Below are 14421 nucleotides of genomic sequence, written 5' to 3' on the forward strand. Positions count from 1 at the left end.
TACTGGTAACAACACAATTTTTTCTTGCTTTTTTCGAGGTTCTTTTTACAAGTAATCTTCATTTGGATTTCTGTTTAAATACTAATAGATGGAACCCCAGAAAATACGTAAGAATTATGAGTTCAAACGTACAAAGAGTTCTCAATGAAGAAGACGTTGGCGGAGATCATACTCTTTTAGAGTTGAAGCTGTGATAAAATTTCCCCCAACTTCTTCAGGAACTAAGTAATCAGGGTCTTCAGAACTGTCTACATCTTCAGGTAAGTTGGTGTCAACCCACGAGGACCAGTTTAAATCACTATCTGCTTCCCATGACAACTTCTGGTTTCGTTGCATGCCATTAACCTTCTCAATCAATGTATGTAACAACTGATGGTTCAACACTTCATAGTCCCTGCATCGTTTGAAAGGCATGCTTTTAGATATAGAAATCAAATATTCATCTTTCAGCTCGAATTTCTAAGTTTCTGCATTTATCATACCTGTATGTGAAAATTGCATATATTAGCTGAACTAAAGCAATGACTGCAAAGATTGACCGGAAAAGGTTTATTTTCCATGTTTGGTGTTCAATGTCACTCACTGTGAAGCGAATTATCGCTACTTCTATCAAGAAAGTAGTGCACAGCCCTGTAATATACAGCAGTAGAATATAAGTTTAGTGAACCACTGCAAACTCTGAGCATTTTTCCTTTTTTTTTATAATGATATAGTTTACATACCGATATATAGCCATGGTCTCACTGTGTATGTTTGCTTTGTGCTTGTGAACATGTAGATAACAAAGATTGATATAGAGTAAATAAAGAAAGCTTTGATTATGCGCGACTCAAGCAACATAGCATTGTGCAAAGCAAAGAGTTTATCTAATGCAACGAACATGCTGGCTTGCTTTGATTCAAAAGATTCCTGTTTGCATAAAACCGAGAATCAATGAGACAATTACAAAAACCAGTCGAAGAAACCTCATTAAGAAGAAACTATATGCTAAACAAACCTGAGCTGCCAAGATAGACTTTGAATTTTCCATCAAATGATCGTGAACCTGCTGAAGTTGTTGTTGCTTCTGAAGAAGCTCTTCTTGTTGTCGATGGCCATATTCCGCTAATCGTTGAAGTGTACTCCTGCAATTTGATAATGTATTAGAGAAATTATACAGGTTCTCTGGACTTTGACAAAATTTTCTTAGTTTTACCTGCTCTCTTCTAACGCTTCAGATTGAAATTTGGTTAAAAACTGAAGATCCTTGAGAGCGGTCGTCTGTCCATCTAGAAGCTGATGCTGCTTATCCAAAGAGAGCCCAGCCATATTCCCAATATCGTCAGCTTTGGATTGCAGATTTTCCATCCGAGATGACATTTCACCTCCAACTTTAATGATCTCCTTTTCGATTTCTACAGCTTCATCTCTCAAGTTATCGATTTCTTTACCCAATTGGCTGTATGAATCTTGCAGCACTGCCATCCCTTCGTTTAAATTTCTCTTCATTTCTACTTGACCTTCTTGTAGCTCTGACTGAGAAGCTTCGATTTTCTTGGATTGCTCGTAAACTGCTGCCGAATGCTTCAACACTATGCCTATATGATCTCCTACATTTCTTGCAGTTTCCGCCACTTGCTGTGTCCGAAGATCAATTGAATTCAAAGAGTCATATATTTGATTTGAGCCCTGCAGTAGGTATTCTGCTTTCTCTTCAATTGTTTCCAACTTGGTCTCTGCATATTGTGCTGAGTTCTTAAGTTCATTCACTAATCTCTCTGTTTCATGCTTAAATACTCGAGCCCTAGCAACGACACGAAACAAAATTCATTTTAGTTTTTCTAACGAACATAAACATTTCATTCACTTTGCACAAAAATTATAATACTTAACTGTAACTGATGGCAGATAGAGTTGGTTTCAAGGTAGAATTCCAAATAGACCTTGTGCTCATGGTCATTCAAACTCTTGAGGCATTTATGCATGGCAGATTTCGAGTCACACGAAGGAAAAGGAGGCCTGCCGGAATCCTTCTGAAAGCAATCACTGAGATGCCAAGCAAATCTTGACCGCTTGTCTTCAACAGCGAAAATCTCCGAGCACCCAGCAAAGAGATGTCGGTAAGCATTTTGCCAACAAGAGTCTGAACCTACCAGTTTCTTCTTAGCATTTTCGACAAGCCAGATTCCCTTCTGGTCATCAAGACCATCCATGGAGAATTTACCAACTGAACCACCGGAAGCGTCCTTCGTACCAGAAGGGTTTTCGCTCGAGTAGGTCTTGTCGGACGAGGAGAACCAACCCCATGAGTGACAGTCCAACGGAGTCGATACCAAAATCAGCAGAAGTAGAAGATTACGAAGATTCCCCATCTGAGGTAGGTATTTTAATTTTCGAGCAATTTTGTGAAACCTGCACTGCACAATTTTACGAGTTTATGTATTCTTCTATTGCAATATATATAATATTATCCATCCATAAGAATTGAAGCTTGGAGTTCAAGAAACGCAATTGAAAAGATTGCGACTTTTTAATTTGTTTAATTTATATGCAGGACTTTAGCCATCTGTGCCAAACCAAAAAACAGAAATGGAAAAGACAAAGTAGAAAATGAATGCAAAAACAACATCTAATCTCTTTGAGTCGAGTCTACATGATTCATCACAAGTCACATGAATGCGTGATAAGTGATGTAAATTCATGAAGATATATCTTCAGTTGTATATAAAAAAATTTGTTATTTATTTTGTAGTTTTTTGTCGTTTTTATCTTAAACTGTTCAGTAAGATCATCGTTTTTATAAACAGTGACAGAATTTTTGTAAACAAAAATAGTTACTGAATTTGATTAACCAAATCGTACAATCTAATCAAATTTAAGGATTTAAAGATAAAAGATTATGCGAAAAAAAAGAAGTTAAAAACATGAAAAAGTAAAAAGGAAAAGGAGAGGGGGGTGACCTGGCTGCCTGGGTGGGTTGGAGATTTCTTGTTTCCAAATTCCAATAGCGTCTCTGAATCTGTCTCCACAAATCGCAACTAATAATTTATAAAATAAAATAAAAATAAAAATAAATCAGACAGACGTAACCTTTGATATAAAAGGAAGGAACTAAACGGTGCGTTTTTTTTAATAAGGCGCGTAGTGGTTCGTATTCGTCTTCTCCTCTCCCGCGGAAGCATATAAACAGGTTTGCCAAAATCCTAAATTGGGCCAATCAGACCCACTTCTAAATTATGATTGCTGGCCCACTTTTATTTATTTTTATTTTCATATGATTCCTATATTTTACTTCTTATTTGTGTTGAGTATATTTTACTTCATTATTTGGTTATTTATTTTTCTATTATTAATCTCTACATATAAAAGAAAAGGACCAATTTGATTAATCTTTAGACGTTTAAGAAATAGGGAACTTTAACGAAAAGCTCATCGGACTGTTCACTTTAACAAAGAACCCACATTTTTACACTAAAAAGTCAATCATGGTACTATTGACTTTACCCTTTATTTTGTCCTTATCGTTAAAACTCAAAGTTTTCAAGCTCTTTTCATTAGTTTTCCTAAAAAAATATACAAGGGGCCACTTAGTACTATAATCTAGTGGCGTTCCTCTTTGCGTGTAAGTAAGAGGTCTTAGGTTTGATTCTCGCCAAACGTGAATTTGAACCACATTATTGCTAGCCCTTTGTGAGACTTAGCCTACTCCCCTGCTCCCTAAGTATAGATAATATCGTTTGTTCACAAAAAAAAAATGTAAATGTGCTTAGACCTACCTAGGAGCCCATTTGGCCTGAAGATAATTGGATAGAAAATGATAACATCAATTTTTCATCTTATGTACTTGTTGGAGATAGACGAACATTCATTATATACTTGTTCCCATATCTTCTAGTACTTGATATGTATCATTCTATTTTTCAATTTAAGTTTTCTAATACAATTTTTTAAAGTATAAATAACACTCATTTCTATAATAAATTTAATAAATTTAATTAGATTGTATAGACCGTTTAAACAAGTCGTTGTATTAACTTCAAAATAGGAGATTAGATTGTATGGAACATTCAAACGAGTGGTTAGCGAAGTATTAACTTATATGTTAGAGCTTCAGCGTTAGTGTACTAGTACCATAGCAAACTAGAACAATTTATATCAAATCAAAGCGAAGGAGCTCTGAAATAGCCACATACCCATACGGCTCTTATACAATTTGAAAAAGGTAAAAAGCACCAGTAAGAAGAAAGTGAAACTGGCAGTCATACACTATACAAACTAAGAGCAACAAACATAAAGGCCGATGCTTTTCCATGTCAACCCTTTCATAGTTTCAGTGTGAGATCTGGTGCAGAGTTGTCTTTGACGTCCACGGGCGGTGTCACCTCTGCAAAATTCAAATTTGAACTTTCATGAGTCAGTACAAAACTTGGGTGAGTAGAGTTACTTGTCTCCGCAGCGCTAGCCTGGCGGAAACTACCAGGCCATAAGAGCTCCACCCCATCATCCACCAAGAAAATTGGTACCCCCATGTACCCGTGTTCAAATCGTGCACCGCTCCCAATCTCGGCAGGCCTCACTGGCGGTGCAAACCCTTGATGCACTGATGAGTGTGCTCTGATACCTAGTGATCTGAATGAAGATCCGTGAAGAGGCAAAGATGCCAGACTTGCGTAGCTCTCGGAGAAAATACTCATTCTCATAGCGCGTTTTGCCAGCGTCCTTTCTTTCTTGTGTGCATTTTGGTGTCCACCAAGCGCCTGTGAGCTCAGGAATTTGCATTGACAGTAATTGCAAGAAAAAAGTCTTGGACTGGCTGATGTTATGTTCTGAGATGAAGGTTCATTGCTGCTCTCACTCGTGCTCGACAATGAGAGTCCTGTCGAATCCCTTCTCCCTAAGTCCTCCTTATTGAAGCTATGTGTCAAATCAAGGGAAACTGCAGGACCCAATCCTTGCTGAGCTGCATTGAGATTTGAAAAATGGAAAGAGTTAGCCGCGCTGTCTTTGGAGGTATTAGCAGATGTATCTTGGATGGAGATGTTAGAAGCAACTTGGCTGCTAACATCAGAGTCATTTGCCGATGAGGCTTCCACTTCAAGGTCAATATATGTGTTCATGATTGGCTGTCGTTGAGGTGGGGGGGATAGTTTACATATCAGACTTGAAATAACCGGATTGAGCTGGTCCAGTAAGGGCTAGCTGATCTTATACATCCTGCATTTTCGGAAACAAAGAATGCTCAAATGTTAGAGGTAATGTTCACTCTCCTTTACCTGAATGGAATGAAAGATCGTGAATATTGCAGTGTAAATTTATTAATTATTGACCATCACAACTACTATTTTTTATGTTTTGATCGATTGCAGTTTAACTTGGTATGAAGTTTAAGGAAACATAATTTGAAAGGTGAGCATCGAATCTCCAGAGCAGAGAGGGGAAACATAGTTGATTTCTTAACGAACTTTGTCATATAATGCTAGAAGAACAAAACATGGTCATTTAACTGCGTTTAAGCTACGTCTTTTGTTATCTGAAAATTAAGACCAGGGTTTCTCACTAAACCAAAGTTTCCTACAGTAATAAGAGTCATCTCGTCCTAAACCTATTGATTATCTGCTGATCACTCAACTGTATAAGCAAGTTTATGTAGGTAGATATACAGAACGATTCATTGTCGAGAGGGAATGAGGTCACGATTCTCATCTCTCTTGACGCAGATATGGCAAGAAGACACAGAAGGACAGTATGTCTGCAATCATGTTATAATGCAACCTAGGAATTTCATGTCAAAAGCACATAGCCTCTATTTAATCCTTGCATATTTCCTGTACAATTTTAATCTTGAATAGAAAAATGAAATAAAATATATATAGAAATCATGTTCTTTAGACCAACCAAAATTCTGATGCTATTTAAAAAAAAACCTGGGAAATCAAGTAGATGCAGGAAAATTTATCAGAAGACTAAAAGTTGCCAATATAGATGTAATCCTGAATCCAATAAAAATTCCAAAGTAGCCCAGGATATCATTGTTATCAAGATTTCAGAGAGACATACATTTATGGTACTACTAAACACATCAATAATGTCTCCAACTAGCATATTATTACCACCTGCACATTGTGCCGGCAATTTTGAAATTTTTGTCAATTCTTCGATGTGGAATTATTTACCTTATTCAACGATCACAAACCCAAAACCAGGCAAGACCACAAATCAGCATTGATACACCATAAAAGACTAGATCAACTGGTGATATTTGTATGCAATCAATCACATATATATAAACAAGAACATGCAGAAAAAGAAGGGCAAAGACTAGTAAACCATAGATCTGGTTGAAGACCAAGTACAATTGGCTAGCTCCTGGATTCCATAGTATTGCAATGCTTGAATTAGCAGACATCTGCCAGTTGAGTGTTTCTTGTCATAGAATTGCAGTTGAACATCTCGAAACAAAGAACAGGCTTGTGGGTTGCTATCTTTTGATAAAACAAAGTGGTGGGTGAGATCATGAAAGACTGAGAACAAACAGTTCACTTAAAAATACAAAAGAGAGTGGAAGAAAAAGGAAAAGTAGTGAGAACTTGATGATAAATTATGGGAAAGCAAAAGGTTGGAGTAGAAGAGTGGTGGTGGTGGGGTTTTGGGGGACAGTGATGGGAAGTCAGAGAGAGTACTCAGAGGAAAAAGGTTAAGTGTTGTTGGGAAAAAATTTAGAAAGAATATTATGACGGAGGCAGATTATCTGTCTGGTGTTCTTCCCATATTTTTCTATTTATATGGTCATAATTAAATTACGTTAATATTTTATATTTTTATTGATTTTTGTCTTATTATCTTTATGAAAAAAATTAATATAAAATATTGACGTGATTTAATCGTGACCGTACAAATAGGAGGGAATGAAAAGGGCATCATAACAAGAGGGCAGACAATCCTATTTTGACATACTGTTACTGCTAGTAGCTGCTACTAGTACTATTTATTTTTAGTCATTCTCGAGAAAACAATTTACATAGAACGAGATTATTGTATTATAATATTTTAATATAATAATGTATTGTTATTTTATAAAAATATTACACATAATAATATATTATTAAATTGAAACTTAGCATAATAGTGAATCCGTTCCATGTAATTCCTTTTTCTCTCTCAACCAATCTATTTTAATAGGAATAACTGCTTTTGTTGATTTTTGGGCCACTGCTTACACAAACAACTAACTCTACAACCATGATAGTAAAACAATTACATCCAGAGACACAGGAAGGAGCAGCATCGCCAAGAGCCAAGCCAATTGCAAACAAAGCTAGTCCCACGCTGAGATTCTCTTTCACTCCCACTTTTCAAGTGTTTGATTTGAGATAACTCATTCATGCATGGGTCCGGTCTCCTTTTATTCATCACATTTACTGTGCACGTCCGGCCTAACATCAAACTATATTTCCTGAATAACTCGGAACTCAAGTAATTAAAAATAAATGTATTTTTTCACGTGAAAGCTACTCTTTCTTTGCTAGGGCATGCACGTATGCAGTGATCACATAAAACTAAATATGTCAATATTTATAAATATACAAAATTTTCAACAACTCCACACACTAATAGAGAATTTAATTTAGGTATTGCCATTACCTCATATTGATTAAACAATTATGCATCAAATAATTTATTTTATTACTGTTTTATTCATGATGTATTAGATTTGCAACATCTCCTCGGCTATTGGCCTTCGTTTCACTAGAATACAACACTCCAGCATTGTTTCAAATAAAATCTCAGTCAAATTACAGGGAAACTAGAAAGCTACATTCCTTAATACAATGATGTTGATCAATTATCAGTTTCTTTTTTGTTATTTATTACAAATATTTAGATACAGTTATATATATTTTCTTTTTGGTAACATTGGATAAAATTATATATTTTATGAACGAATTATGAATCAGTATTAGAAAATTCTAAATTTATTTTTGTTAGAGAGAAATGGTTCTATTGGTGATTGTTTTCACATTAATAGAAGAAAAGAAGGTTGAGGCTGGGTTGTGGTTACCCATTTGTCCAGCGGGTATATTACAATCAATTATTTAAGGCTGGTTTGAAAGTTCTTTAAAAATGACTGAAAATATTTTCGATAAAAATATTTTGTAACCAATTCTTAATAAAACATAAGTGAACCTTGGAAAAACATTTTTAATATTTTCAATCATTTTAAAAACATTTTCAAACGAATACTTAATGGGTGGACATGAATAAGTCCATTTATATAAAAGTGGGTAGTGAGTTATTTATGATCTATTTATTCTTATTTTTAGTAGATATGACTAGGTCCATATCCAGCTGGTTTTGGCCAATGACCACCCCACCTTAAAGTTTCATTTGTTTCACAGGCATTAGTCCATTATCCATACACCTATTTTTATTTTTCACACATTCTTTTTAAATTTTATCTATTGATTTTTTTCGATTTATTTGATCAACGACAAAACATTAAAAGGACATGTGAAAGTTAAAAATAGATATTTAAATAGCACTTTCCTTGTTTAACGAAATAACAACAATAATTCTCAAAAGAAAGAAAGAAGAACATGTGTGACAACGTGGGACTATGCATGGATACTACAAAAGAACAAAAAAGTGTAGAGAACTAAACGCTTGAGTTATCTGTATCCTCGAGTGCTCGACTAGCATAGCGACATACCTATAACTAGCTAGGTAGTAGGTAATACATGACCAAGGGCTCTAAGCACATGTTTAAAGAGGATTCGTTTTTCTTCCAATGTTCAATATTTTATTTTCCGATTAAGTACTGTATTGGGAAGCCATGAAAAGTGGAGGAATCCAACGATGGGTTTTTGACATATTACATGCTCACGTGACCTTGAGTTTGTGTAATGGAACTCTGTTGTTTTGCACCCCATAGAAGATATGAAATGATGAATCATAGCAGAGATTAAACAATGAAATAGCAAAGTCCCTTCTTTCTATATTCTCAACATGCATTTTCATGTGAATTTTTAAGTTTAATGTGTATATAACACAATTCAAGTGACATGGAACACGTTTAATCGTTGGATTTCACACACGAGACAACATGCTCTAATAACATAAAAAAAGTTGAAGTTTCATCATAATACCAAATAGCAATATCAAAAGTAATCCAACCATTTTTAAGTGTAAGAGATAAGAGTGAGTTTGTGAATAGCACAAACTATCCTAATAATATTAAAATTGGAAAGAGCCTTCATTTCCATCTCCACTTCCATGTTGATAAAGTCTTCAAATTTGTTTCATAAGTGTTTTTAGCTCTTAGTTAAAAATAAATGAGAACCAAGTTCAAACTAAAAATTAATTTTTTGAATACTAAAAAATTAGCTTGTTTTAGGAATGAAAAATAAAAATTAAAAACAGCTACTATTCGAGAAATTGAAAATTGAAATGATTATCAAATGAAGCGTAATTTTTTTCATTGAATTTAGCATGCCACTTGCAGTGTAAAAGAACATGAAGACGGACTCGGCCTATGTTTAAGCAATAAATATTTGATAACAAATGAAAACTACATTACATCACTAGCTTGATTTATAAAATTTTGTTGAAAACAAAGTATGACCACCCTAACAATCTTATATGTTTTAATCTTAACAACTTGCGACGATTCTACTAAAACCATTAGCTCCAAAAGCTTAAACTATGAGGGATGCACTAATAATATCTACAAAGCTCTCCCACCCACCCCAAAAGCTTTAATTTTAATAACATAAATATGTTGCATATATGTCCAGATAATTTAAGATCCAATGTAAAGTTGTACTACTGAAATGAATGTATCTTTAGTTAATCTTCTAAACTTCAAATTCGGATACAAACCTTTCACTTGTGTGTGTTACTCCATATATCTACTACTACATCCAAACCACTCACCGGCATTAATTCCAATATAATCACTTAGGTTGAATACCCCCCATATCGTAGGCGGCACAATCAATCTCGAAGTTTAAGGAATAAATTTGTAACTCGTAAAAAATAGATATGACACGTTCCGACTCGGGATGTCCATTTGGACGCCGAATCGAGCTGTGTTAGCCGACACCTGAAGGGTGAGATAGCCATAAAGTGTAGTGAGGGGGAAAATGTAAATAAATTTAAACCTAAAGTGCCTAAATGGAAGAGTGCGCATGTGAGCATGATTGAACCCAATTCACACGTGAGTAAAGTACAGTAAAAGTAGAATGAGAATTATATCATCGAAGGTAATCTCCAATTCCAACATTTGCCAAGAATCCTTGTCGATATAGAAGCTCTGCTACTAAAACTTGGAGGGGGGGGGGGAAACAAGGTGGGTGCGTCTAAAAATAAAGCTTTGTAAAAACCTTTTTGAAAATGTATAACCTCTCGCCGTAAAATAAGTATAGTTTTCAATTTGAACATATTACGTATAGTATGAAAAAACTTACTGTAGCTAGCAATACCAAAAAAATGCAATACATCACAATAATTCATAAATAAATTCATAACTTCCAATAATCACAATATCTCGCATAAATAAACATATCATATCGAGTATGCATGCGGTGCGATGTGAACATACCCGTGAAGCCTAACTCTGGCCCCGGCGAGTACAAACACATGTGTAGCACACGATGAGCAAAAGATGTAAGTATGGTCATGCCACAGTAATTCGTTAATTCTAGGCAACATAATACTTTTCATAACCGTAAATCTAATTAAGGCATCCAGTAGGATTATTTAATAATTTCGTAATTTCCATTATTTCGTTAATTATTATAAATGTTAATTTAATCTAGGCATAATGTAGAAAAATTCTTTATTAAATATATAAATGGAAACTAAATAAATATATAATATATAAAAGTAAAGACCCACTCACAAATCATGTCGTCGAGTCAAACCCGCCTTGCTGGCATCGAAGATCATTGCAATGTGTTTCACCTAGAAATGAAACCATTTACATAAATATATAAAGTACTAACTTAAATTCGCATATTCTTACAAAGTATGGCTAATAAATGAACTATTTTAAATTGATCGAATTTCGAAAAACGAAGTGTGACAACCCGTCCCGATTTAACGTGTCATATGTATACAGTGTGTTAAATACCCTAAATCCTTATACAATTGTTTAAGGTTTGGACGGCTATTTTATATGTTGAATGATTAAAGGCTAAGGAATGGATCACACGTCCGATTCCATTTCCATTTCCTTTCCGTGAAGTGCTCCACTGCCTCCCTTAATAATACCTTCACTCATCGTCATTCCCTCACACGAACCTGAAACTCTCTCTCTCTCTATCCCTCGACAGTCTCTCTCTCTCTCTAACTCTCCCTCTCGAACCCGTAAGCAACACACACACAAAAACTCAATCAAACTTGTACGAACGTTGGATCTAAGACCACCATCGTGATCCTGAGAACTTCACGAACACGGGGATACCAAATTCAGGTGAGTTTCGTTTCGAAAAACTCTAGTTTCAAAGGTCCCGTGTTTATGTACTGTTCATAAACTTTATTATGGCTATGTTTTAGGCTAAACAAAGATCACAGTGAGTCTTAGAAGGTCCCAAGGATGCTCGGAGTGTAACGTTGGGAAGTTTTGGACGTCAGGATCACCCAGTTCGAGTTTGGCCGATTTTGAGAAATTCTGGAAGGTAAAATCTCGTTGTTTTTAGACCCTAAAACTAGTCCAACGTGATTCTATAGGTTGAGGGCTTTAAATTGGTATAAAATTCGAAGAAAATGGACCAAAAACGAGTGAGAATAGGCGAAATGAAAATTTCCCAGTTTTTCCGGCGACCGGAGTCCGGCGAGGACCGCCGGAGAAGAAGACAGAATATTCCGTTATGTTTAACGGAATATTCCTGACGCCGTTAGGTTTCCGTCAGGATTCCCTGCGCGTGGGCCACGCGTAGGTCAGTGCCACCCACGGCGCGTGGGGGCGCGTGAGCCAATAAAAAATTAATTAAAAATTATGTACGTATTCGTGACGTCGAGTAGGTCACCGTGGTATATTCACATACCCAAATTGAGCAACGTATGAGAAGTTATTGACGTATGTTTGTGTATGTGCATATTAAATAATGTTTTATAATTATTTTTGTATAGGTGAAAATTATACGGACGAAGAACGTAACCAAAATAGGCGAGGGGGTTACGAACCGGCTACTTATCAGTGAGTGGGCAGTTATTTTTCAGTATATATATAAGTATACTTGACGTGTTTCCTAGAAAACGTATTTTAAATATAAATACGAATTAAATAACTTGTCAAATATGCATTATATTTTGATATGTGCATTACCATAATTATACATATTGTTGCATGGTGCTGAGAAGGCCCAGGTACGTTACATGTGACATATTATGTTGAAAATGAATGAAATACTATGGAAATACGATTAAGATACGTTTGAATATTATTGAAATACAATTGACATACGTATTAGATACATTTTATATACATTTGAAATACGTATAAAAATACGTATAATATACATTTGAAATACGTACGATATGCATTTGATATATGTATAATATACAATTGAAATACGCATGAAACATGATTGAGATATGTATGAAATGTGATTGAGATATGTATGAAATGTGATTGAGATATATTTGAGATATGTTTGAGATATAATTGTGACATGACTCGAGATATAATTGTGATACGTTTGAAATACTATCCTGATAACGATCATGAGATATAGTTGAGATATGTTGAGTTATATGATTGAGATGTGATAGAAAGCTCATTTACTTGCACACGTATATAAGTGCTCCCGCCTAGAGAGAGGCATAGCCTTCACGTGTATGTTCACCTCCCACACCGCATGCTCGCCTTGGATCCAAGTAGGTGTATAGCCTGTCGTATAGACCACTTATGTGGGTTCGACTTGTAGGTGACCCGCGATTTATCGCACAGCTTCACGTGATTGTAGCACTAGAGCATATTATGATATATACAGTGATGAGATGCAGACCACGTGAGGTGGTACTGAATGTGTACAAGATATACAGATTTATACATGATATGATGAGATGATTATGAGCTATATAGGCAGCCGAGGGCTGAGTTAATTATGATAAGTTGATTATGATGAAAGAATACGAATTATGTTGATAGCTGAGCGTTGAATTGGCTTTTATGTTATTCTATCATATTCACTTAGAAATGTTGAGCATTCTATTATGATACTTTGGCATCGCATACGTTCATATTATTCAGCATGATTTGATATATATTATGTATATGAATATATATACTTTATTACTGGGAAACTTATACTTGTTTTACAGCGAGGGGTTAGTATATTCAAAAGAGAAAAGAAGGTTTCGAATAAGTTCGTTTTGCTGACCCACTCAACTTTGTTTTGCGCCCCTCCAGGTTTTAGATAACGTTCATCAGTGAATCTCGAGGTGTCCAGCTGAAAGTTCTGACAAATCACCACTCATGTAGGATCATCGTCGAGTGTTGTTAAATACGTACATTTTATGTTTGACTGCACTTAGACTTTATGCTCTGGTTATGTAATCACACTTAAACGCAAATTAGAACCTATCGTATTTGGTTTTAATTTATTCGTATTTTCCTTATAATATAACGCTTCCGCACAGCGCACATGGCTACGTCACGTTCACGTGACGGCCATCATTCCTTGACTACAGTCGGGGCGTGTCACGAAGGGCAGATTCGAATTCGGCACGTCGAGAAACGTAAGAAATGACTTTGGGTTCCTCCACGCACCGCCACAAGGTGGCTGCACTGGCTACCACATGCCACTCTTTTTGTGGCTTTCCCATGCGCACCCACGTGCCTGCGAGTACGTTACTACTCGCCTTGCTCGCGAAGGTCTGCATATTTGCAAGTTTTCATCCAACTTTTATAGTTTCGTTTGAGCTTATTTCTCAGCCAAAATCATTTATTCAAGAACCAAATAAAAGTTAGGAATGTGATGAACAGAACTATACCAATTTAAGGCCGAGGTGGGGTCGGCGTTGATCGAAAAAATGGCATGAATGTGGCTTGATAGACACAGTTCTCGTCGGAATTTAGGGAGAAATTTCCCCCTCGTTGTTTCTGTCATAAAACCAATCTGAAACTCACTCATCAACTCTAAAAGTCAATTCAAACGTTGAGAGGAGATCGTTTGAAGCATTTTCAACACTCACCTTCACTGAAAACGATGAGATCCACGTCGGGAAATCTCCACTATGCTGGAGCTCCATGATCTGAGAGTTATGTCGTTCGAATTTAAAGGGCTAAACCTAGGTCCTAGGCTAGGTTTCAAGTGAGAGGATAACATCGAACTGGTGGTTCGGTCGTCATCCGCCATGGAAAATGGCGGTGGTAATCTAGGCCTCACGGCCATACCAGGTTTGCAGAGATGAGAGAGGCACGACAAAGAGGTTGAGGGA

General features: G+C 35.9%; 2 protein-coding genes and 1 long non-coding RNA gene across 4 annotated transcripts; 1 reads left to right on the forward strand and 2 right to left on the reverse strand.

The window, feature by feature from the left end:
• LOC103444208 (protein GAMETE EXPRESSED 1) lies at positions 1-2418 on the reverse strand. The gene is made up of 6 exons (XM_029108597.2): positions 1873-2418; positions 1196-1783; positions 998-1124; positions 723-909; positions 483-630; positions 1-394 (listed from the first exon to the last, which is right to left on the reverse strand). The coding sequence occupies exons 1-6, from the start codon at positions 2349-2351 to the stop codon at positions 142-144; spliced, it is 1782 nt and encodes a 593-aa protein (XP_028964430.2). The 5' UTR covers positions 2352-2418; the 3' UTR covers positions 1-141.
• Positions 2419-4112: 1694 nt separating this feature from the next.
• Positions 4113-6494, reverse strand: LOC103444209 (zinc finger protein 4-like). 2 transcript variants are annotated; one of them, XM_029108598.2, is made up of 2 exons: positions 6307-6494; positions 4113-5193 (listed from the first exon to the last, which is right to left on the reverse strand). In XM_029108598.2, the coding sequence occupies exon 2, from the start codon at positions 5094-5096 to the stop codon at positions 4302-4304; it is 795 nt and encodes a 264-aa protein (XP_028964431.2). In that variant the 5' UTR covers positions 5097-5193; positions 6307-6494; the 3' UTR covers positions 4113-4301. The 2 variants fall into 2 exon arrangements, with proteins under 2 accessions (XP_028964431.2, XP_028964432.2); XM_029108599.2 differs by having other exon boundaries at positions 6333-6466.
• Positions 6495-12058: 5564 nt separating this feature from the next.
• Positions 12059-13619, forward strand: LOC139188112 (uncharacterized). Its single transcript, XR_011571285.1, has 2 exons — positions 12059-12175; positions 13391-13619. It is a non-coding gene; the product is annotated as an uncharacterized lncRNA (long non-coding RNA).
• Positions 13620-14421: the final 802 nt, after the last annotated feature.

Source organism: Malus domestica, chromosome 09, assembly GCF_042453785.1.
Source record: "Malus domestica chromosome 09, GDT2T_hap1".
In the NCBI taxonomy this organism is placed as follows: domain Eukaryota; kingdom Viridiplantae; phylum Streptophyta; class Magnoliopsida; order Rosales; family Rosaceae; genus Malus; species Malus domestica.